General features: G+C 29.5%; 3 protein-coding genes across 3 annotated transcripts; 1 reads left to right on the top strand and 2 right to left on the bottom strand.

Moving 5' to 3' along the window:
• Window positions 1-1,308: 1,308 nt before the first annotated feature.
• LOC133821808 (uncharacterized) lies at window positions 1,309-5,737 on the bottom strand. Its single transcript, XM_062253955.1, has 8 exons — window positions 5,569-5,737; window positions 5,255-5,349; window positions 5,007-5,074; window positions 4,142-4,214; window positions 3,490-3,605; window positions 3,267-3,368; window positions 2,418-2,517; window positions 1,309-1,744 (listed from the first exon to the last, which is right to left on the bottom strand). Exons 2-8 carry the CDS (start codon window positions 5,336-5,338, stop codon window positions 1,568-1,570), a joined length of 720 nt encoding a protein of 239 aa, XP_062109939.1. The 5' UTR covers window positions 5,339-5,349; window positions 5,569-5,737; the 3' UTR covers window positions 1,309-1,567.
• A 1,984-nt stretch (window positions 5,738-7,721) lies between these two features.
• LOC133821807 (beta-glucuronosyltransferase GlcAT14C-like) lies at window positions 7,722-12,150 on the top strand. The gene is made up of 4 exons (XM_062253954.1): window positions 7,722-8,458; window positions 9,764-9,836; window positions 10,051-10,166; window positions 11,436-12,150. Exons 1-4 carry the CDS (start codon window positions 7,936-7,938, stop codon window positions 11,996-11,998), a joined length of 1,275 nt encoding a protein of 424 aa, XP_062109938.1. The 5' UTR covers window positions 7,722-7,935; the 3' UTR covers window positions 11,999-12,150.
• An 11,533-nt stretch (window positions 12,151-23,683) lies between these two features.
• On the bottom strand, window positions 23,684-25,052 carry LOC133821806 (B-box zinc finger protein 32-like). Its single transcript, XM_062253953.1, has one exon. It carries the CDS (start codon window positions 24,779-24,781, stop codon window positions 23,927-23,929), a length of 855 nt encoding a protein of 284 aa, XP_062109937.1. The 5' UTR covers window positions 24,782-25,052; the 3' UTR covers window positions 23,684-23,926.
• Window positions 25,053-26,334: the final 1,282 nt, after the last annotated feature.

Genomic DNA, 26,334 nt, shown 5'->3' with positions numbered 1-26,334 from the left:
TATTTTATATTTTTATTTATATGTTATTGTAGTATATTAATAATTTTTCAAATATTTTAAATTTTATCTGAGATAATATTTAGTATTTTAAATTATAAATATTTTCTAATATTTTTAATTTTTATGTAATTCACAATTTTTCTTTTATAATTTATTTTTAAATTAATTGGGACCTCATAGGGATTCCTCTCCCAATAGGGATTCTCCGCCTCGCCCTCCATAGGGAGGAAGCAGGGATGAGAATTAAAATTGTTAATAAAGATGGGAACGAAGGAAGCACTCCCTACAAATTTCTCACCCTATGTGCATCCCTAATCATAATTGCAAACCATTTTTTTTTACTATAATACTAGATAAACACATGAATTATACTAATGTATAATTAATATTAATTACTAATACTTTTAAATTCATTTTTAATTGTATGGTTGTAATTAATTGTGCATAAATATGTGTAATTTGGGAGTTCCTAACAGAGATTTGTATATAAAAAAAATTATAGGACAATGCTAGTGTGGGGCATGGGTTTTGCCTCTACCGGTAAGGTCGTTGCTATTTTTCTGCATATAGAGAATTTATAACATAAATTATTTTATATGACAATGTACAATACATTGTAGTAATAATAGATATCTGACTAGTTTTCGAAAAAAATTCGAATAATTTACCGCATCTAAATTAAGGTTCAAAATGTTTGTTTTACACAAATATAAAAAACAGTCACTCATGCAACTGACTTTGTGAGCCCTAATTCCGATACAGTAAATTATTAAGAAGTTTTCAAAAACTAGTAGGATACATACTATATACACCGTTATATAAAAGAATTGATTATAAATTCTCCACGTACCAAAAAACAACAACACCAGAGCAAAACTCATGCCACTACCTTAAAATTTTCCAAAAGTGACAAATTTATGCGTTTATATTTTCCAACACTTCATAACGTTTTCTTTTCTTTTCTCTTCATTTTTTAAGGACAACACTTTATAAGTTGATACCCCTACTTGATAACAATATTTTGACCGTGCACCCCCCCTTCTTTTAGATTATATACTATGATGCTTCCACTGTACTTAAATTTAAACTGACCTGTAATTAGGTGCTAAACTTTAAAATTTGACTCCTTAAATGAAGATTTATTTGCCTACTTTGACATTTCAAAGGTAGAAAATGAATTTGGAGTTGTGATAAAACTGAGTCTGAAGAGAGAAGTAGATTCTAAGAATTAACAGTACATAATGTGTTAAACCACGATGATTGATGTTGATATGATTCTTTTTTAATTTCCCATATTGAAACAACAACAACAACAACAAATCATATCTATAAAAAAATAAAACAATGGAGTTAGATCAAATATTATACACCAAATCATGAAATCCTAGGCACCGAAAAAAGTTGTTTTCCTTTCGTTTGAATAATGAAGCTATAATAAAATGCATGTAATCCTAATCACATTTTCTATATGAACATTTGAAAAAGGAAAAAAGAAGACTATACTTTGGAATATAAATATAATTAGAAATAAAGGACTTGAGGAAATGGAGAAAGGATCTTCCTAAGCTCAAGTGACACGAATCAAGAGCACCACCATAATGAAGATACACATCATTACAAACATCAAAAGCCAGGTGAGGCATGATGTTGCAGAGCTCTTTGAGTATATTTCCGAGGCGCGGGAAGTTGCGTGACCAGTGCTTGCCAAGCTACGTTCAATGGCCTCTTCTGTAGAATCAAGTATCTACACACACAAATGAAAAATTCGAAAATATCAGCAACTCATTGCTTGAAGTACAATAACACAAGAAAAAGATGAAATAAGAGAAACCATTATGCCTTAGAATGATTTCAGAGCAAAGGCATGAACTTGTACAAGTCCTCATTCTAAAAAAAATTCGAGTTCTGGAGCGACCGATCTGTGCAACTTACTCAAAGCCATGCATTTCCTCTCTAGTTGAATATTAAAGAGAATGAGATGAGTTGGGTTGGTCAGGCTATGTGAGCCTATATGCAAGCTTGATGTGTTACAATAAGAGAAAAAAAACATCCTGTACTAATAGGATTTGGGTATCTTTGTGATTTGCCAAGTAAGGTGGATTCTAGGTGGTGGGGACTGGTTGGCTGGAATAGGCATTAGGCAACTATGTAAGTCTAGCCAGATCACTTTTAATGGTATCTAATAAATTTATTTGCGGACTTGAAACTCCCAAAAGAGTCTCAACATTTATTTTTCCTCTTTTATCTTTTTGCTGTGCTTAGTGATATTAAAGTAAGGTTTTCCCATCAATATTTTCCCTTTTCTCGACCTCTAAAACTCGAGTTCAGGCCAGCCTTAACCCAAAATTTAAAAAACCAAACTATAATACAGCATTTAATTTATGAACTATAAAATAAAATGAACTATGGTATCTCACCTTTTCACTGTTTTGCACTGACTGGCTCACCAAAAGGCTACTCTCTTTTAGTTGTCTAGCTAACCCAACCATTTCATCTGTTAAGTCCTCTTGAAGCTTCCTATTATAGGAGAAAGAAGATCAGTAATTGGGATTTCTTACATAAATAGGTGTAACCAAAACATTTATTGGCATTGAGACATCTTTTATACTACATGTCAGGAACTCATTGAGTTTTTTTCCATACAAAAGAAACAACGTCAAAACTTGAGCGTAGCCATAACACAATTAATAGCATGCTAGACAGACATGCAGATTAACAATCACCAGGTGATCTCTTCCACTCCAAGTTTATGTAAACTGTTTATATGACCAAAAAACTATTCATACCACTAAATTTTCGATCCTTCTGCAATCCAGTTTACATTCTTCCCCTTTTTCAACCATTCAGCTCTAGAAGGACAAACTACCAAAGAATAGTATGTTCAAAAGCCAGAAATAAAACCAAAACAATGGGTCCAATGATCAGCAGCAGCACAACCTAACTTTGTTCTAACAAAGTATTTCACTCTCTTTGGAACCAATGAAACTAGTACTACTTCCATTAAAATGAACTCAACTAACCACTTTTTGATGCAGAATAGGAAAAGAAGAATGAAGAATAAATAATAATAATAATTTTATTAGATTAGTTTGGATTTAAAAAGGTTTTATGAGAACACCCGTGTTAGGAACTGAATGCAACTGTGACTCATATCTGCTTGATTTCACTACATGACCCTTTATGGTCAAGAAAAAGTGTAAACAGAAAAAAAAAAATGCGAGCAATTGAGTACAAATATAAAGGCTAAAAGTGGAAGAGAAAAGTACCTGTGCTTTTCTATGTGTGCTTGTGCCATGGCATCCAATTTGACAGGTGTTGAAGAATTAACATCATTGGCCTCAGCTTTAGCTTCGAAATTTGAGGCAGGCCTGTATAAATTAATGTATAGATAAATTTTAATTAATTAAACAAACAAGAAACAGCATGAAAATGATCATCAATAGGAGCCGAAGCAAAATTTACAGTATCAACAACTAAAAATCAACTTACACAGATCTCCTTCTCAGTCCTGGAGAAGGAGATATACGACTTTCTTCTTCCACTACAAAGGAGCTTCCTTTAATGGAAGTACTTTCTAAGGACTCTTGGGGAACTTCCAAATCTGGCTGGAAATAGAATAGCCGAACAAGCAATAATTATTTCATCCTTCTTAAGGGAGTAAAGTATAAATTTAATCTGACTTAAAAAAAAATCAGGTAGCAGAATAAATTGAATGCGTAGACAAAGCAAATAGCAAAGGAGTGAAATTTATTTTAAAAAAATCCCTTAAAAAGATTGAAAGTAAGACCTTTAACTATGTTGATCCTAAAGAAATCTATGACCTCATGAAAGCAAACCATGAAGATGACCACTCAACCTAACCCAAATGGTTCTGCCATATTCAAATTTGAATCAATATACAGTTTGGCAATTTTTATTCTTTTTTCTATGAAGAAAAGGAAGAAGAAGATGACCCATTTGGTTAGGGTGAACCCGTACTTTTAATGGATATTCATCAATTAATTAGATCTGAATTCACAAAATTGTATATCTAACATATTTTAATAACCAATAAATGAGATAACGGAGTACACATTATAACAGTAGTGCCTATAAGAGAGAAATAAAACCTTATTTGCATTACATAGACATGTGTACATACCACCATGGAACTTAATTTTGAAGCAATGGCTTCAATCTTTTCTGAATAGTCGCTCACCACAGCTTTTGAAACTCTAGAAAAACATCACAACAAGTAAATAAAACTAGCTGAAAACTATAAAGTTATCAGTTCTAAAAACAAAGACGAAAACATTAGAATTGAAAATGAAAGGAACAATTGAGCCTAGACGATCAATCTCAAAGGAAAAATAAATAATATTTTATTTCGTACACTGTTGGTTGAACTAACAATTGAGAATAAGGGTGGAAAAGAAGTAAAAATGTGGGGAGAGGGGCGGGATAGAGATTGATGGGAGTGGGTAATCAATCTCTACATGCAGTTCTAACTTTTTCTAGCATCAAATAAAATTTTGGAACTTCCATCTATCATCAAATAATCCTTCCCAGAAAAAGCTAATTCAAAAGCCCCTAAATTACAGGCTTATTCCATGGGCTATCACATCACAGGCAAGAAAGTGCTAGCTAATGAACTGGTTCCAGACTGTTTCACCCATTTAACTCTTGAAGTATCAGCAATGTAAATATCTCCTCAAACAGTTTAGAATAATCAAATTCAGGAAACACATTGGAAAATATTAATCCGTCCCTACTAAAAAAAAATTGATCTAATACAGAACTTGTAAAACAGGAAGCTTTACTTGAATAGAAGCTCCAATGATTTCAACCCATGTTAACATTGTGCAGCCCAATAATCAAATCAGTAAGCTCTCTCCAATTTCAAACCAGCAAAAATTAATACATGCAATTTTATTTTTAAGTTCCAATATGGATTTCTATACTTCAAATGGTTAATTGTGTTGTGTGTGTATATAAATAAAGAGTTACAAGAATAGGAGGTGACCAACCTTGGTAAGCCTTCTGCTGTTCTTTCTTCAGCTAGTTGTTCTAATTGTTCTCGTAAAGTGGCAACATACTGCAAAAGTTGCACCAATTACATCACATCGAACGACAATTTTCATAAAAACAGAAAAAGATTGGCTAACGATAGAAAAAAGGGGCAAAAATTGATGCTAATTCCAAAGTTAAATCCATTTAATCACACACCCATTACCAAAAACAAAAGCAACAGAAGTTGAGAGTTGAAAAAGTATACATGAACAAGCTTTCCTTGGTTCTGCTGTTTAGGCGCAGCAGCGAGTAATCTTCTTAAATTTACTTCCGTTTTGCTAGTTCCCATATTCCAAAAACCTACAAAAGCAAAGCTCAATTTTCAGCCCAAAAATATCAATCAATTCAGAATTGACCACATGAAAAATAATATTGCTTGTTGCAATTTTGAACAAAAGCAACGAAATCTTCCTTTCTCAAAGAATCATTACTTCCAAGCATTAACCAAGAAGATCCACGAAAGAACATTACATCATTTTATACAATTTTTTGTTTTTGTTTACAATTATTGTTTTGAACCTGTTTTAGCGTGAGTTTCTCCTCCAAATCGGCTGAGGGTTGCGACGGAAGAGGAGGCTGGCGATGGATCTCACTGCCCTCGGCGACGGACTTCCGGTGATGGGTTTTCTGGGTTCGCGATTGGCCCTCTTCCTAGATTTGCAGGGTCTTCTTCTTCACTCTTCAGATACTGTTAGAAACAAATTAATAAGTAAATTTCACTTTAGCCCTTCAATTATATTGCTTGTTTTCTATTCGCCCCTAGTATTTCCCCCCCAAAACTATGATTTTTGTACTTTTGCCCCCAAACTTTTTAGCATGCTAAAAATGCCCCCGAATTATAGAAACTATTAAAAAAATATGCCCATTATGCTGCATTCTGATCAATTTTTGAGTCGTTTGCGTATGCGATTACAGGCCACATACATAGTTGCAGTATATTGATGTATTTAAAAAAATTAGCCCATCCTGCTGCATTCTGATCAATTTTGATGCGATTACAGGCGACATGCATAATTACAGTACAATGGTTTATTTAACTAATTGAAACTAGCCAAATCGAGTTTATTTGTGCTAAACATACATACATAACTCTAATAATATAGATATATACGCTTACAATTTATTATTAGACCATTATTTATGCATGTAATTTATGTTGGGACTCTCGAATTGCGCTACATTAGATCCACATCAGTGTTATATCAACAAACTATTTGAAAAAAAAATGATCGAAATGCAACAAGGGGCACATTTTTTAAGTTTTCCATAGTTCAGGAGGATTTTTTCCGAACAAAAAAATTCGAAGGCAAAACTCTAGAAGGGTCAAAATATTATTTATCCTTTTTTTTACCTAGTATTTGTTGTAGTTACGAGAACTCTCTTGTACGTTTATTTTAGAAATATTGGATAATTTAGTGTGTTAGAAACAAAGTTGAATTTGTTTTTTTTTTTTTTGCATACGAGGTAGTTCAATTTATCGTGAACTCTCTTTTCTTTATACTAAACAATTTATATATTTTTGAAACGTACATGAAGATTGTCATAACTACAATAAAGACATAACTTGTCCACATTTGTGAAAATTATAAATCGTGGTAAATTATATATATAAAAAATTGTATTATTTAAAGACAAACAAAAATAAATGAAGGGTATACTAATAATTGCATTTATAATTAAAGTGGAGCTCACTATTTTTTTTTAAATACAAGTCTAAAATTAATATGAAACTTGAATCTAAAGATACATAATAATCATTGTGACAATCCTACAATCCCAATAGAAAACTTTCTCATCTCAAAGTTTTCAATCACACAAAACACTCATCATGTTCTTTAAAAAGTCCCTATTTTTTGGTATGAAATAAAGTTTTGGATAACATTATGAACCATAACATAATCCTCTTGATCACGATGATTATGGGCTTAACTTGATTAGTAACGGCAATCTATGCACTAAAAACTATATTATAAATATATAAATATATAGGGGAATTCTAATATAGTGGCTTTACTTTAAGCCTACCGGTGGGGCTCTCAGTGTTCTCGACTCGTCAACAGTTTTCGACGCGATTTTTTTTATGGCCGTGTACATTGTAGGTATTTAGAGCATCTTGCAAATTTTCAGAAAATTTCGATTAGTTTACAGTACCGAAAACTAGGTACAAACATGACGCGTATAAAAAAAATTAGTTACTCGTGCAACAACATGTTTGAATCTAGTTTTTGGTACTGTAAACTATTCATAATATTTTAAAAATCGCGTCAATGCTCTAAATAGGTACAATATATATGGTCATAAAAAGAATCGTGCTGAAAACTATTCACGAGTTGAGAACATTGAGAGTCCCATCAGTAGGGTTTAAAGTGAAGCCCTACACGAGAATTCTCCTCTATATATTTTTATGTATACATATATATATATATATAAATTGATTGGCTAGAGAAGGTAAGCACCTTCCAACCTTTTCCATTGCCTTTTTTTTTTCAACTAATAATTAAAATTTGTTTTCTTCTCTAGGCCCCATTTTCAAAAAGGCCAGGCGACCATCATGGACAATTCGTTTCCTTATTCTCAACGGCTTCTTTATCAGCTTTGAAACGTCTTCCTTCTCTTGTTTGCTTTAACATCAAGTTTTTAAGAAAGTAATAAATAGTTTGGTGGTTAAAACATCAAAACATCTTCTTCATTAGTACCATTTTCAATTCATTCATGTATAGTTGATGAAATATTAGGACTTCTGAGCTCTTTTTGAGGTTCCCAAATGCATTGTCTTTGCTTTTCTTTAATAGCCACTCATATCTTCTTCTCCAACAACTTTGTTCTGTTCATTTCTGTCACCCTTTGATATTGGCTTAAAAAAAAATTCTTCTAGTCTTTTCAGCAATGAGAAAACTTCATGTTCTTTCACTCATCTCAAGTTATTGTCTATGGATTCTGGCATTTGCATTTAGTTTAGCCCTGTTGGGAGCGATTTCGAGGTCAAACCAGAACAGATTTTCTGGAAAAGTCAATGAGTTTCAAGTTCCAATAACCAGAATCCCATCAAAAGAGAAAGGGCACCCTCCTGTTCTTGCTTATTGGATTTATGGAACTAATGGAGACAGTGAGAGAATTATGAGGCTTTTAAAGGCCATATATCATCCAAGAAATCGGTACCTTCTCGAGCTTGATTCTGGTTCTTCACACAATGAAAGAGAGAGTTTAGCACTTTCTGTTCAATCAGAAAAAGTATTTCAAGCCTTTGCCAATGTTGATGTTATTGGGAAGAGCTATGCACTCAACGAGATTGGATCGTCAGCTCTGGCGGCCGCACTTCGCGCTGCAGCATTGTTTCTCAAGATTAATGCAGATTGGGACTGGTTTATCACACTAAGTGCTGCTGATTATCCACTCATGACTCAGGATGGTACACAAAACTTTCTTTCTTTTCCCTTGTGAGTTTGAAGTAGGAATAAGAGTTGGTTGTTCTGTCTGAATCGAAATTTCACTCGCATTGGCATTTTAGTCCCCAAACATTGGATCAGAAACAGTGTCAAATTCAAGCTTTTACATGTTTTTTAGTTTCATTCAAGCACCTTGAATTTTACCTTTTCTGCATATGATTATTGAGATGTGCACACACTCTTGTTGTCACGTAAGTGTGTGTAATGTTAGTTTTGTTAGATATTCATTCAATATCTTATCAATAATTTTGCATACAACTTATAACACAATAAACAATTAAAGAATATAGTAAACATACCTGATTCAGCCATGGAGAAAACGTGAATTGTTAGTGCAATACTAACCAACTAAGCCTTCCTCCTTAGGTCCTCTATTTCTGAAGCAGATTATCAGTCTACAGAATAGCGATGAGACTATTCATATATATAAAGTTAGGGAGTAGACTTAGCTTATATTAACCTAGTTGGACTGGGCCTCCTCATCAAATGCTTCAGTTAACTAGAAAGCCCACGCTTCTGCCTCAATTAGACTACTATAGATACTAAGCTCATAAACAAGAGATCACTAAAATTAAATGGGCTAGATTAGTAAAGAACTATTTATCAACCCATATTTTATAAAACATGAAAATAAATAATGTAAGCCCAAATAAAAATCTAACAAGTGTGTCAAAATTGTGCTGCTCAAAGCTTATTTAGATGCTAAATGAGGACAATGCTGCCCAGCAAAACTCTGAAATTACCATATTTACCCTTCTTTTTTTTGGTATGAATTCTACCATTTTAGTCATTTAAAAGTTCTTTGTGAGTCCAACTAACTTCTATATTCTAAACCACAAAAATATGCAGATAAATGACAGTTGTTTACCAAGCCTTGGTGGCCATTTAGATGCCATTAAATAACTTTAAGGATCTTCTTTATTGTTCTTGATAAGCTGTCCTGTTTAGAGCTCAATTTAACTAGTTAACTAAAGACCAGCTTAATTATACTTAAATTGAATTATCAAAGTACCAATAATCAACTGTCATATACTACACTTGAACCAAATTCAGTCCTCTCATAGGCCCCATGTTATGGACACTTAATCATGTCTCAACCTATTATGTTAAAACCAGATAATAGAATTGAACTGTTATCAAATATGAGCATGTTAGAGAACTTTCAATATAAGGTTGAAAGGTCAAAAAACTTGCTTAACACCATCTTGGTGGGGTGTCAATAACTTAGTTTTTATTGCTTATAACAAAAGCATTGGATCATTTTGCAGATCTTCTCCATGCTCTCACTTTCTTGCCAAGGAATCTCAATTTCGTTCACTACAACGAAACTCGCTGGAAAGAGTGAGCAATTTCCAACCATGTGATTTACTTTCAGAAGAAAGTTTTAGTTTTCTTACTAGTTGTCAACTCTTTTTCTTCTTTTGAGTTACAAAACATCATAAACAATACAGAACAATTGTACTTGAATTGAATGAACTTTTAGTCTGTCCTATTTTTCTGCATTCATAACATTTTCACCATTTCTGAATATGACACTGGATTTTGTTTGGATCAGGAGACGAACTGCGAATCGAATCGTTATAGATCCGAGTTTGTACAATAGAAAAAGCAGTCCAATTATGTATTCTGTAGAGACTAGGGAGACACCTGAGGCATTCAAGGTATTTGGAGGTTAGTGTTTTTTTTTTTCTTTCTTTCTGAATTCTAGTTCATGTATATGGTTATGTCATGTGTGAAGAACTTAGAGAAGTTATTGAAATCCCAAAAAAGATTTTCAACTGATGTGAGGTATGAGAAAACAGAAGCAAAACCAATATTTTTAGTATAAGATAGTCAAAGTTCATTAGTAACTTTGAGATTATTCTGGTCAACCTTCCTGTGGATTAGACAAGAAGGTTGAATTGTTCTTACTACATGATCATTATCTTCTACCTAACAAAAAACTTGGTCAAAAGAGGTAAAACAATTCTCAATCAAGAAGAAGAACAAGTTCCCTGCCCTGACTATAGGCAGGGCACTCTCAAGTCTCATTTTTTATAAATAGCATAATTTATGTATAGTTTTGAAAAATATCATTTTTTTTATTTATACCAAAATAAAAATTTCTTTTGAGACTTTCAATTTCTTAGGCCCTCTCTGCTTGCTAAGATTTACAAGTTCTAATTCAAAATTAATTATTAGTAAATGAAAGTGACTCTTATAGAGAAATTTGCATTCAATATAGTATACATATGGAAGAATTTTTAATGGTTAAGTGAGTGTGATGTTACATTTTTAGTAACCTTTTATAGAAAGTATTAATAACTCATCAATATATAAATTTTCTTCTTTTTAGATTTTAGTTTTGGAATTCAAATGAATTTCCAAATAAAAAATTTAATTAATTATTTATTACAATAGTCATTATAAGATTATAATATGAAAAATATATAATTTTACGGTCTTGGTATATATAGGGCACATTGTAGTAAATATTTAGTAAAAGGAGCGAGTAATGATATCTGTACCTAAAATATGCACTCAGACATTATACAGATTAGCATGACATGTTTTTTTAAAAGAATGGGTTCCAATTTTAGTAAACGTGATTAGACTGCATAGATATATATTTTGCGTGCATATATCAGTACTTTTCTTTTACTTGTAAAAATCACATCATATTCATTCATTGTCTAATCTCATTATATATAGGGCACATGTGTAGTAAATATTTAGTAAAAGGAGCGAGTAATGATATCTGCACCCAAAATATGCACTCAAACATTACACAGATTAGCGTGACACGTTTTTTTAAAAGAATGGATTCCAATTTTAGTAAACGTGATTAGAATGTATAGATGCATATTTTGGGTGCATATATCAATACTCTTCTTTTAGCATAGCTGTAAAAGTCGCACCATATTCATTCATTCTCTAATCTCATTTTGTGTAACCAAACAGGTTCTCCATGGGTGATACTAACAAGAGATTTCATGGAATATTGCATCCAAGGATGGGACAACCTCCCAAGAACACTACTAATGTACATAAGCAATGTGATTTACCCTCTAGAGTCCTACTTCCAAACACTGCTATGCAACTCACCCAACTTCAAAAACACCACACTCAACAACCCCCTAAGCTACACACTTTGGGACCCCATTTTTGAGGTACCCCAACTTCTCACCATCTCACACTTTGACCAAATGGTGTCAAGCGAAGCAGCCTTTGCGGCGCCATTCGAAGCCAACAATCCAGTGCTAGACAAGATCGATCGGACCATTCTAAACCGCACTCTCGAGGGCTTTGTGTCTGGACAATGGTGTGGTTTTGAAGAGAACGACAAGAGCTTATCATCATTGGAGTTGGGTTGTAAGAGTTTGGGGAGCATTGACATTGTCAAGCCTGGTTCAGCTGGGGTTGACTTGGAAGTGTTGTTGACCAAACTTGTTGAAGAAGATGAGAGGTTTGGATCTTCTCTTTGTTTGGAAGACAAAGACACTAGTAGTGATTTGACAAAGTAGAATAGGTGGTTACAAGTTGAAAAATCATTGGCCATTTGCATATTTTTGAGAAAAAAAAGTGTAGATTTATAATTAGCAAATATATATTATAAAATAAAATTTTAGTTGAGGCAAATTGATAAATATAAAAGGCCAACTTTACTTATAATTTTTTTTTTTAAATTTGAGAATTTTTCATAAATATGCCTTTTATGTCATTACTGTGCAAAAATATGATAATTATACTTTTCCTATTTTGTATGGAGAAATTTATTAAAGAAAAAAATAAAGTATGACAAACATAATTACTAACTAACTAAATATGAAAAACTTGATTAAGAGTAAAATTATGACATAAACCAACTTTTATACAAAAATATAGGAAACTAAACCCATAAAAATAAAAATTCTTAAAAGAAGTCATAAAATAACTTCTTTTTTTTTTTGAAAAAAGTCATAATTTTGCACACTTTATTAAAAAATCCATATAAAATGTAATTTTCTCAAAAAATAAAATAAGTGGACTTGGACTTGGACTTGGGCCTGGGCCTGCACTCCTCCTTATTTCCTTCATTCTTTGCAATAATGCCAAATCAGAATATTTGATTGTGCTACTGTTATTGGGTTTTTAGATTAGTTGTTTAGCAATGTAGTTCTTAAGATTTTTTTTTTCTTTTTGGTAATCAGTTTAAAAAACAATAGCAACTAAATACTTTTAGTTAATTCTTGGGATTAAATTTTTTGTATACTGTTTATAAAGCTTAAGGATTTGATTGCAAATTTTTCTCTCTTAAGGATTGAATTATTGTCAAATAACAAAAAACTCGATGGGTATTTATGCTAAAATCTACGAAAACGACAATGGTATATATATATATATATATTACACCAAGGTATTCATCTAAGTTTATCTTTTAAAATGGAGTTTAAGATTTATTATCAAGTTTTATGAATATATATATATATATATTTATATTCTAAATCAAAGAATAATAATTAAAAAAAAAAAAGGTACAAACGATGATATCCGACATATATTGTTATTATAAACAAAAAAATGGACAAGTTTAAGAAAAAAAATATTAGTGAATCTTTTTATTGATAAGTAGGACCAATAATTATTCCTTCCATTATAATTAATGTTAATTGTTTATTTAAAGTGATAATTTTCAAAATTATGATAATTTAAAAGTAATGTCTAACTATATTATGGATGTAAACGAGGCAGGATCGGGGTTTTATCGGGTACCTGTTGAATAAACATGTTTATTTTTTTTTCTATAATTGATCAAATAAATTAAAATAATTAATATTTTTTTAATATACAATTATTAAAAAATAATAAAGTATACCATTAGGAAATATATTTTTATATAAATGATTATAATATATATTTTTAATAATATTTATATTAAAAAAATAAATTACAATAAAATTACAATGTAAACACGATAAGATCGGGAGGAAAGTCATGTCCCCCGCCCCCACCCCCCACCCCATTAGGGACGGGTCCTCACGAGGATCCTATCCCGCGGCTTAAATTAACTTCCTTTAATTATATAGTACAAATTAAATAGGGTATTAGATATGGAATATCTAATACAATTTGCTTTAAAAAGATCTAGATACTATTGTACCCTAAATTTATTATAGTCTTGATTAACATTATAATATTATTATTATTCTCTTAATTTTAATTTAATAGATTATGATAAAGCATAGAGCAATGATTAAAGTTAATTAATGATAATTTTGTCAAAATATATAGTTATTTTTCCATTCCATTCCAACTATACAATAATAATAATAATAATAGTGAGCGACTACAACGCATCCATTTTTTTTACAACACCGGTGCATCATTTTTCTATTTCGGCACCTGAATAGTTATAATCTCAAATTTTTTTATATGATGATGTACATTATAGCTATCTAGAACATCCTACAAATTTTTAAGAAACTCTGAATAAATTATGGTACCGAAACAGGGTATAAACTGTCTGTTACACACGTTCATTTTTTTGTGTACGAGTGTAAAATTTGACAGTTTGAACTTTGTTTTCGGCTTCGTAAACTATTCAGAATTTCTTAAAAATTTGTAGGATATTCTAAATACCTACAATGTACACCGTCATATAAAAAATTTGGGATTATATCTATCCAGATGCCAAAATAGAAAAAAGATGCATCAGTGTTGCAAAAAAAATAAATGTGTTATAGTCGTTTCCAATAATAATAATAATAATAATAATCTTGACTCACACATACATATTTTCATTCTAATACTCAACCAAACACACATATATGGACTATTAGGGTTACCTTTTATCATGCCAAACACTATTATAGTGCTTAATTAGTTACTCTTCTCACATGGACAAAAAAAAAACAAAAAAGCACTAATTAATAGGCTCATCAACAATAATAATGAGAGGATCGCAATAACAACGTGGCAATAATTTCAATTGTAATTCTTATCACCTAATTTGTTATCTATTAGGGTTTTCATGTCTCCATGTTCCAAAAGCCTAAAATGATGGGATATTTATTTATATATAAATATATAATGAAAGACCCACTTGAGTTGGTGTTTGTTATAAGTAGAATTGGTGAAACTTCACCATTATATTCCTACCTTACTTATAAAGTGGTTCATTAAAAAAAAAAAAAAAAACAGGGACCTATTACTTGTTTAATTTGCTCCCAAAAAAAAAAACCCTATTTGGTGATGAAAACCATATATAATAAAAAGACTAAGTGGTTGAGCCAAACTGTTTTGATCTATATATATCGATCGACAATTTTCATGACAGGTCAATTTCTGAGGTTGAGACAAAATAAATTTGTAGATATTTAGACAATTTTATATATCAATCTATATATGGAGGAACAAATAACTGCTCAGAATTTAATTTGTATATATATATATGTATATTGTCCATATATTTATATATATAAACTCTGTCGAAATAAATTTCTAACCAAACCAAATATGTGACTAAGAAGGCTATAGCCACTATTTTTCCAGATCAGTAAGTGGTGTTGTTTGATTGTTCTTCCCAAGGCCATTGCCTACCATTCAAAACCCTAGTTATATCTCTTCTATATAAAAAGTTGGGTGGTAACCGAAATTTTTAGTTTTAATGGTTTCTTTTGTTAACTTTAATGGAATATTTCAAATATTTAACGGAATATACTTCTAAACTAATTAAAAATAAATATTTATTAATCGTATTAATCTAAATTAAAATATTATAATTTTTTCAAATATTGCCTACCATTCAAAACCCTACCTATATTGTATATCTTTTCTATATAAAAAGTGGGTAGATAACGAAATTTTTTGTTTTTAATTGTTTGTTTTGTGAACTTTAACGGAATATTTTAAATACTTAATGGAATATACTTTTAAAATTAATTAAAAATAGATATTTATTAATTATATAATATAAATTTAAATATTATACTATAAATTCAAATTCAAATTCAAATTAAAATGTTATAAAATATCATTATTATAATAATATATAATACAAGACTAGATATTTAATATTATATTAATATAAATTTAAATGCTATACAATAGTAATATATAATCCTAATTTTTTATTAATTATATCATATGAATTCAAATATTATAAAATATTATTATAATAGTTATATTTAATACAAGACTAGTAATATTTATATTAATATAAATTTAATAATAATCTTAATTTTTACTAAAAAAAATATAATTAAAAATGTTATTATATTATATATATTTTTAAAAAAATCATAAATAATATTTTGATTTAATTTTTTATTTTATATGTTTGTGTTATTCTTTTATACATAATATTATTTATTAATTTAAAATTTATATAGCAAAGATAAAAGTTTAATAAATTCTATAAATAAAATGAAGTAAATATGAATATTACACTTTGTCTATATCTAGTATATATTATATATTATATGTGTTGATATGAATAAGTTAGGTAACTATGTACCAACAAATGAAATAACAATTATATTAGAAAATCTTAGTACGTACTTGAGGAAAATCTTGTGGCTACAAAAATAAGAAAAATCTCATCATGATCAGACTGACAGTACTATACTCTACTTTAGTTTCAAGAGGATTAATATATATATATATATATATATATATAGAAATAATATCTAGAAAAAAAGAAACAAGGTGTAGAAAGACATAGATATTAAATGTTCACCTAATAATTAATTAATTAATAATATTAATATCCCAATACAGTATATTCAAGAGAATTAGTAATGACCATTCAATTTTAAGAGTAGGGAAATTTCATTTTTATTTATATGGCTCAAATATTAGCTCACACTACTCATGAAAATCATACCTACTATACATATATTTAGCATTTGTATGTATGGTAGACATAGAAAAATAAAGAAAAATATCTCTCCTCTCTCTCTAATAATATTTTTGCCTAGTAATTTCCGACCATCTCCAATGGATGACATAGATTTTGTGTCAATTTTGACCGAAAATTGAGCTAATGTTATATTTGGCTCAATTTTTACACGAGTGATATAAATTAACTCAAAAAGTTAATAGTAATTTTATTTTTATTGAAAATATACAAAAAAATATATATATTTGAATAAATAAATAAAAAGTTATAAAGCTTTCAATTTAGAAATGGTATTAATTAGTAGCAAAAAGTAAGTAAAAAAAAGTTGATATTTATTGTGTGCCAAATTTGATATTTGTTGTATTTTATGTTAAATTTTATATAATTTTTAGCAAGTGTCAAATTTAGCGCACATTTTACAATACCATTGCTTTCATATTTTTTAAGAGCATCGCTAATGGAGATGCAAATCTATGATAGTACACTTAAATAAAAAAAATATAATAAAAAAACTTCTTCAATGTGTGTTACAAGTTGTTCATATGCTAAAAGTTGATTCAAATGTAGATTAGCAATAAATATTCATTTTTTATTTACTTTTTTGCCATTAATTATATATTATTTTTGATATCTTATTTATTATTAATATTAAATGTTATTATTTTATTTACTTTTTTGACATTACTTATTATACAAAAATTGTGTTATGAAATATGTCTTTTATTAACTTTTATTTGTGTTAAATTTAACATTGTATTTTTGAGATTGATGATATATATTATAAAATATAACCATATATGCATCACTTTATCCCATCTCACCAAGCATTTATAATAATAAATAAATAAACATCTCAACTCTCTCATATAGCCTCATAGTTACTTATGGCCTTCATTTTTTTGCTTTTTTGAGCCATAGGGTTGGGTCACCATTATTTAATTAGTTTAATAATTCATAATGTGTCTTGTCATTGGTATATTAATTATGTATTATTGTATATAGTAATACTATAATATTAATAATGTATATATTCATGTCATTATTATATGCGTCCGGTTGACCTAGCGATGAGAATCTCGTGCTTTGTACCATGAGGATAGAGGTTAAATTTGGATCAAAGCCAAAAATTTATAAATATGTATACATGCAGATATTTGTCTCCCAAGGTGTAGCGGTGGTGGTATTATTGGTCCTCCAAAATAGTGCTATTGTTATGATTTTTAATCTTTCTCGTGATGAGATTCGTCACTCTTTTTCTGGGTGTTTCTGGTCAGCTGTGTGAAATTTCACACAAAATTGTTAATAGATTTGGGGATTATTATTATGTTTTATAATACAATGTAACATGTATAATGATTTTTTTTAAAAAAAGAAAAAACTATAGGAGGGTATCTTATCGTAAACATTTAGATATAATAATTATATAAATGGGTCCCCTATCCATGTTCTATATATACCATGTATATATATATTATAATATGGAAAATATCATAAACTAATGTGTATTTCTGAACACAAATTATCGTGTTATTAACATATTATTAAAGCCAAAAATCTCACGGAATGCATGGCTCAGAATTTATAGAAGAAAATCAAACATAATTATTTGATTGGAAGTCTTATATATATATATATATATATAATTGATATAATATGAGTATATTAAAGTTACGTTGATAGAATACATACATATATCTTTAAGCTGGAGTTTTCTCTTTCATGCTTATATGTGTGTATATGTGGGACCCACCACAACATATATAGTACATGAGTTATAAATATATATATATATATGTTACATTAAATACGATATCATATTATATATTTATATATATTGTATATCAATATGATCTATATTTAGAAAATGAATTAAGCTATAACCATGAAACACAAATAAATGTGTAACTTCTTTGTCACAACTGAGTTGGAATTGACTGTAATATATTTAGATCTTTTATTTCTTATATAAAACATTATAGCTTAAAAAAAATACAACAAAAAGTCCTTAAAATATTAAAAATTCTATTATTAGCCCTATAAAATAAATACGAATTAATCTTAATATACTAAAACATTACACACAATAAATTATCGTTAACATATACACAAATTGTTATTATTATTCTTTTTACTTTCATTTACATCCTTTGATATCTCTCTTTGACACGTAGACATTATTAATAATTTATTCCACGTACAGCGACATAAAAAAAATTCTATTAGTGGAGTTCTTTTGTATTCTCAACTCGTAAACAGTTTTCAGCATAATTTTTTATTACCGTGTATATTGTAGTTATTTAGAGCATTCTGCAAATTTTTAGAAAATTATAAATAATTTACAGAATCGAAAACTAGTTTAAAAATAAATTATTGCACGTGTGACTAATTTATTTTATGCGCGTGAAAAACAACATATTTGAACATATATAGTTTTCGGCACTGTAAATTATTTATAATTTTCTAAAAATTTACAGAATACTCTAAATAATTACAATATACACAGTCATAAAAAAAATCACGAAAAAAATTATTCACGAATCGAAAGTACGAAGTAGGTCTATCAATAGGGCACTACTAGCATAGAATCCTCCACAACTTTATTAGTGACATAGTAATTAGTTAGAGCCATAAATGTCTCCTAATATTTATTAAAAGTGTTATTACATTGGGTTGGGCAAAGCCATTGTATATATTTCAAAATCATTGTGCCTCCTATTGATATTACCCAATTTTTTTTTCTTTTATTCAAATCAATCAAATCTAGCTAATAAGTTTGCTAAAAATCATTGTCTTTTATGATATATTTTTTCTTTTTCTTGAAAAGATATAGTCCAACACTCCAACATGTCCATATTAAATGTTATTGTATTTGAATAAAAGAAATCAACATTTTTTGCAATTTTATATATTTTAAAATATCTAAATTCGGTCAATTAAAATTTATTATTATAATAATCGAATTATACTCACATATTATGTATAGTATAATATGCTTCAACAATAAAGACAAAACTTCAATATCGATAACTTTAATTAATAGTAATCATTTTTTCGAATTAGTTATAATTAACAATTTTAAAGTAATTAAGGTGTCAAATGTTAGTTTTTACGAAACCGTTCTAGCGACATGCATAAATATCAATATTTCAATACATAATTCTATATTCTAAATGTATTACTAAAAGTGGTTTAATATAAAATCTTAAATCATATTTCTATCGATCATTTGCTAAATTAAAGAAGAAGACGAACATGAGAGCGGAAGCACTAACTTGAAGCCATTGTTATAAATTGCACAAAAAATTTATATTTTTTTTATATAATATGTATCTCTACGAGAGAAAGTATGATATTGCAGATAATATAAAATGATACATATATAGGCGACCACAATCCTAATTTATAATTAATAATTTCTAATTTTACCCATTATAAAATTAAAATTTTATTTTTCAGTTTCTACACATTAAATCCACGATATAACATAATTGGTCACTTAATTTGTATCACATTTTATAATAACATTATATATTATACATATTTACCCATAAAATAAGATTTTAATCGAAGATCAAATACCTCAATATATAGTCTATAAGATTTTAATCGAAGATCAAATACCTCAATATATAGTCTATACATTGATCCTTATCGTTCTATCATAACCCTATATAGTAAAAAAAGCAGAATGCTAGTACTACATTTTTGGAATATAATATATTACACACATTATCTTCAATATAATACAATTATATTTTTAAGGACTATATAATATATTATTAAATCAGAGCAACCTATCCAATGTGAAACAAAACTTTTTAAAATTGAGCATATTCCAATATATGTACCGGCTTCAATATTATATTATCAATAGGAAAACCAAATGACAAGGTACAAAAATATCTCAATACACACATGTCAAATTTGTATTAAGTTTCCATTTTTTTTTAATTATTTCATATTATTAATATTACTATTTATTGAGTATATATATAAGAAAAAAAAAGATTAGTTTTATATTCTTTTTATTTTATATAAATTTGGTGGGTACTGAAATCACATGGACCGCGGATATATCATTAATTCATGAGACACGTATATGTGTTATCACAGCCATATATAAATTATATATTAATTAATTTTTATTTATTTTAAAGACTATAGATTACAGGTTTGATAATTAACCATGGTTTAGAGTACGAACAAAACTCTATTTATTTATATATATAGTGAGCTTTTTAGGGTTGGTATTACTTTTACCTCGCTCGCTCGTAGGGATCTCGCCAATTATAACTAATTATTTTTGATATGAAAATGTACGTGACAGTTATAGTAAGTATCTCGCTAAATTTTAGGAAATTTTGATTAATTTACAATACTGAAATTAGAGCTCAAATAGTCTGTTTTTCACATGTATAAAAAAAGTCAGACACGTGTGCAACTAATTGTTTGAACTATGATTTCGGCACTGTAAATTATTTGGGATTTTCCGAAAATTGGGAAGATATATATTATAACTATAATATACGTTATCGTGCAAAAAGAATTGAGTTATAATTTATCCAAATACCGAAAATAAAAAACATTCATGCGATTGGGACAAAAATGATGCATCTACTTAAAAAAAGATTCATATATATATATATAGGACAATTCTTCTATAGGGGCTTCACTTTAAGCCCTATCGGTAGGGCTCTCAGTGTTTCTTGACCCGTGAACAGTTTTCGGTACGATTTTTTTTTATGACCGTGTATATTGTAGCTATTTAGAGCATCCTACAAACTTTCAGAAAATTCTGAATAGTTTACAGTATCGAAAACTAGGTTCAAACATGTTGTTTTTCACGCGCATAAAAAAAATTAGTCACGCGTGCAACAACATGTTTGAACCTAGTTTTCGGTACTGTAAACTATTCGGAATTTTCTGAAAATTTGCAGAATGCTCTAAATAGCTACAATATATACGGTCATAAAAAAAATCGCGCCGAAAACTGTTCACGAGTCGAGAAACACTGAAAGCCCTACCGATAGGGCTTAAAGTGAAGTAACTATAAAATGATATATTACAAAATGATATTAACTGTCTATAATTAATTTACTTATTTTTTCTTTTCTTTTTTTGTATTTTTAATCAATTATTAAGATATATTATTGACATACTGTTTGTTAGGTTTGGAAAACTAGAACTCGTAATTCTACTAACTGATTATTTCAACCACTTCTTTGTGTCATTCTCTGTTTGATCAATGTACTCTTTCAATAAATATATCATTTATAATAATTGAAGAAGAAGAAAAAGAGAGAAAATTTATAACTTATATTAATGGTTGAATAAAGAGATTTCAGGTACACAACTCACACAAAAATTCATTATTAAATTGCATATAAAATTAGTGTGTTCTTATCTTAATAATATGTATATCACGTCATAATATGTAAATTAAATATGCGTTATTATAAGAAAATATTATGATATATTACAAGTTGAGAGGAGTTTTTCTTATATATCTTTTTTATAAAAAAATTTATTTTTAATAATGAGGTGTAAATCCAATCCAATTTGTACTATCTTGTTCATAATTTATCCAACTCACACTTCTGCCGTACAATATTCCAGTTTTTAATATTAAATTTTATAATAATTTTTACTAATATATATATATTTTCTCATAGCAGATAAGTCACGTAAATATTGAAATAAAATATTATTTTTAAATTTAAATATCCAATAATAAATAAACAAACTTTAATTGCACATAACATCTTCAAGCTTAAATCTCCGTTAATATATAAAGCAAGTACATAATTTTTTAACAGCATAATTATATAAAATATATTTCTTAATTTCTTAAAATATTAATATTTTTAATATATATTTATAATTTTTATCTATATATATAAAAATAGATGCTAATTTGATTGGATCGATTACTTTTACAAGTGAAAGTAGATCTAATTCGGATAAGTACGAATTTTAAATTTTCCAATATAATCCAATCTACACAAGTGTAGATGTCTGTACTTTGCGGATTAAATTAGATTGGATCAATTGTTTTTATAAGTGAAAGTAGATTTAATCATAATAAGTACGAATTTTAAATTTTTCAATACAATTCAATCCGCGCAAATGTGAATATCTGCACTTACAAATTAAATTGGATTGGATCGTCCAAATTAATTTAAATGAGGTATTTTGTGAACACCCATTATGGTAGTCCAAAATTATAATAGAAAACGAAAAATAAAATTATTCTAAACTATTATTACCATAATTTACTTAGACAAACCTAAAGAGGTAAGAGTTACACGTGGAATATAATATCTGGCTAGAAAGAAAATATCTAACGAGAATAACTAATACATTTCCATTTTTTTTTTTTTTGCTCTGAGAAATTAACCAAAAAATATTACCTTATTTAATATTAAAATCAGAATGATCATTTTCAAAAGCAATACATACGATAGTTTTTCTTTTTCTTTTTCTTTTTCTTTTTTTTTATTTAATAAGAAGAATATTAAATACCCATTTTTTTTAATTTCCTTTTAAAGTAGTGGATGTGATCAGTTTGTCAGACTTAATATTCCGTACGTTATACAGCCTTTTACAGAAAAGCTTCAGTACCCAAATTAAAGAAAATTCGAATCAACCATACGATCAAACCCAACTACTTTCGTTTTAAGGGCTTATATTTTTTTAGCCTTGTTGTTTTTTCTATTATTTCTTTGGAATATGTGTATTTGGACCTTTGATAAATTATTTTTTTGTAAAATGATTAAAATAAAATTCTAAATTTAATTTTGCTAAATATTTTATCAATTAAAATTATAAATAATTTATCAAACAATTTAGAACAAATATATATTCAATTTTTAACTATTTTACAAAAAATATTGTTAAAATCTTTTTATGAGAAGGTTTTATTGAAAATATGAGGAAACATCATGAGAACACCAATTACTTTTTGGTTTTAACCCTACGACATAAAAGGAATAGGAAAGGGCCATCTAGAACGTATCAGATCAGTCGACCTGGTCTACGAATCTATTCTAACTATCAACGAATTCTAGAATTTTAGGCAGGATGGGAATTGTAATTATTTCTACTTCACGGGGTATAATGACAGGCAAAGAGACTCGACTAGAAGGAATTTGTGGGCCCAAAAAATAATTTGTGAACAGGGTACAAACAAACTGGTAATGAGACAAAATACGTGTTCAAAAAATGTATAAACTCTACTTTCAATTTAAACCTCATAATTTAAAAAAAAAATACTATATATTTTTCACCTCATAATTTTAATAATTAATTAAATAACAAGTTTCCAATGAAATGGTCAGAAAATTCATTCGATTCTCATATTTGCACCTTTGCAATAATGCGAACAACACGAGTTAAAAAATAAAAAAAACACTCACAATATTGCAACACTAAAAATCCAAAATAAGAAAAAAATTAAATATATATTTGAGATTACACTGATTAATAATCTAATTAATTCGGTTAAACACTAATCTAACTCCCATAGATTATATAGACAGAAGTGTGTATTTTTTTTTTTTTTTACGGTGGTCGTTTAGCCGGAGCACTCGGCCCAACCTTCCTTCAGATCATCGCGTCGGCGATGCTTTTGAGCCTTTAATTCGCGGCTCAGCTGCAATTCAACGGCCACGATCAACTTGACTGGCACGCCGGACAACCGTTGTAGCCGTCTAAGGCTGTGCAACGTACGCGCCGCCGACTTGTTCTCGCAAGATCTCATTCCGTACCAAAACGACGCCGCCAGAGAAACTCTGAACGGCAAAAGCCGCGACCTCGCGACGCAAAACCCTAGCGCCTCCGACGCCAATCCTACCACCGCGAAATTACCTCCCAGCGCCATATCTCTGCACCATTTCTCGAAAATGCCCTCCGCCTTCGCGTCCACACTGGTCAAACCCTTGCCCCGCGGTCTAAGCGAGTCTCTCTTTGTCTTGTTCGCCGACGAGACTTCGCCGCCGAGCTTAACCGGAACGCTCGTTTCCTCGACGGAACCGGAGAGATCCGTGACGGAGTCGGACGAACCGATCCTCTCCATCAACTTCGGCCGATCCTCGAATCGGATCTTCGATTCGCTACTGGAAACGCAGACGGAGGAAACCGACGACGATAGAGAAGAGTCGTCGTCCTCGACGTGATCTCCGCCAGAAACATTCAACGGCGAACAACTCCGGCAGTATTGAGAACGAAGCTGTCGCAGATCATCGCCAGAAACTAAATTCCCGGCGAAATCCTTGCACACGGAGCAGAAAGGTTGGCGGATATGACGAGCGACGAGGAAGTTGGCGCTGTGAACGCTGGCGTCGCAACTCCGGCAAAGGAGAGCACGATCGGCACGGCAGAAGAGGAAAGCTTCTTCTCCGCAAAGACAGCAAACTTGGTTTGCTTTCATGGCTGGTTTTCTTGATCTGAGAAAGCAAGTTAGAGAGAAAATGAAATGGAAAACTGGAAAGAGTGGTTGGGAGAGCAATGGGTTTTTGTAGAGAGAGAAGAAAAGATCAAAGGAAAACCATTGGAGGATTATGTGGTTGTGAGATGGGATCCAATAGAATTTTCGAACTTCAAACAAAAAAAAAAAAAAAAAGATTTTTATAAGAGACCTTGTGAGAGAAACTATATTTTTGATTAGGGTTTTAGAGAGAGAAAACCGGTATGTTGGACTGGTGGTGGTGAGTTTGATGACTCGAGGAGAGTATTTATATTGACTCGTATTATAATTTTTTTTGTGGTTGATATTAAGAGAGCATAAAAAAATAAAATTTATAAAAAAATATATTTATTTTTTTATTATTATTAGTGATATTTTTTACTTTAATATATAATTTTTTTCAATAATAAATTATTGTGTTTATTCATTTTACGTGGGTCCATTAGTGCGTTTCTGGCTATGCCTGTCTCCACGAATAACCTCGTTACCCTCGAAACTCTCTATTATTTATTTTTCTTTTTGCAACTTACCCCAAATTTATTAGTTTTTTATAGTTATTTCCTGAGAAGTGGTCCTTGATGATTTTTTTCTTCATTATCACAATCTTTTGTTGCAACAAAAACAAACATTTTGAGAATGTTTCACAGTATTCAAGGTACTATGCTTGAATTATTGTCTTGAAAAACTAGTATCACTAACAATTCACATATAATTTGTTAAAAAAAATAATTGAATATATAATATGTTTAGACATTACTTATTTGATTACAATATCAAGCTATTGTATTATATGGGACAGACCACCGTAGCTAAACTGTGCCTCCACATTTCTTAAACAATATTGGTCAAAATTTTGTACCTATGTTATACGGAAAAAACACTAGACCATTGTAAGGATGTTCATTAGATCACATCTAATATTGTTATGCCTATATAATCTGATCCAATTATTTATTCTTATCCAATTATTTATTGGATGTTGGATTTTTACAATCGATCAAATCCTATTAATTTGTCTTAACCAATCCGATACAATTATCTATTAGATTGGATCAGTTTTATCCATTGAATGTATCTCCTTACTTATATATTTGATTTGATCCATTCGATATTTTTGCATATTTATTATTAGCTTAGTTTGTTCACATAATTCATACTATTATAAATAGAAAGAATAATTTATTCAAAATGATACAACATAATCCTAAATAAAATAAATATACTTACAATTGGATCTGTTGACGCGGTTCTTCGCCAACAGGTAATTAAGAGAAGAAGAGAAAGGGATTAGTGCTGATAGTAGAACCGTCACAGATATGAAATCTTAGAGAATGAACTATGTGACTCAAGACACGTTTTTCAAGTGGTTCAAAGGTTAAAATCATTCTACTCCACTAGTCAATATTATTGATGTATTCTGGGTATTTGGTTTACAAAGTATATGGCTCTTCAGAAACTATTTTTTCCAACCCCTATCAACTCCCAGGGTCCTCATATTTATAGGAGAAGGCACCTGG

This window comes from Humulus lupulus, chromosome 3, assembly GCF_963169125.1.
Source record: "Humulus lupulus chromosome 3, drHumLupu1.1, whole genome shotgun sequence".
In the NCBI taxonomy this organism is placed as follows: domain Eukaryota; kingdom Viridiplantae; phylum Streptophyta; class Magnoliopsida; order Rosales; family Cannabaceae; genus Humulus; species Humulus lupulus.
Note: the sequence above shows the minus strand (reverse complement) of the source record. Positions and strands in the feature narration are given on the sequence as shown.

Excerpts from the sequence above, each read along its gene's own strand:
- LOC133821808 (XM_062253955.1), bottom strand. The coding sequence starts at position 5,338 with ATGGGAACTAGCAAAACGGAAGTAAATTTAAGAAGATTACTCGCTGCT. Across the intron at positions 3,369-3,489 it reads GGACTGAGAAGGAGATCTGT|GCCTGCCTCAAATTTCGAAG; the intron begins GTAAGTTGATTT and ends TAATTTATACAG. Across the intron at positions 1,745-2,417 it reads CAGTGCAAAACAGTGAAAAG|ATACTTGATTCTACAGAAGA; the intron begins GTGAGATACCAT and ends TTGTGTGTGTAG.
- LOC133821807 (XM_062253954.1), top strand. The coding sequence starts at position 7,936 with ATGAGAAAACTTCATGTTCTTTCACTCATCTCAAGTTATTGTCTATGG. Across the intron at positions 8,459-9,763 it reads TCCACTCATGACTCAGGATG|ATCTTCTCCATGCTCTCACT; the intron begins GTACACAAAACT and ends ATCATTTTGCAG. Across the intron at positions 10,167-11,435 it reads GGCATTCAAGGTATTTGGAG|GTTCTCCATGGGTGATACTA; the intron begins GTTAGTGTTTTT and ends GTAACCAAACAG.
- LOC133821806 (XM_062253953.1), bottom strand. The coding sequence starts at position 24,781 with ATGAAAGCAAACCAAGTTTGCTGTCTTTGCGGAGAAGAAGCTTTCCTC.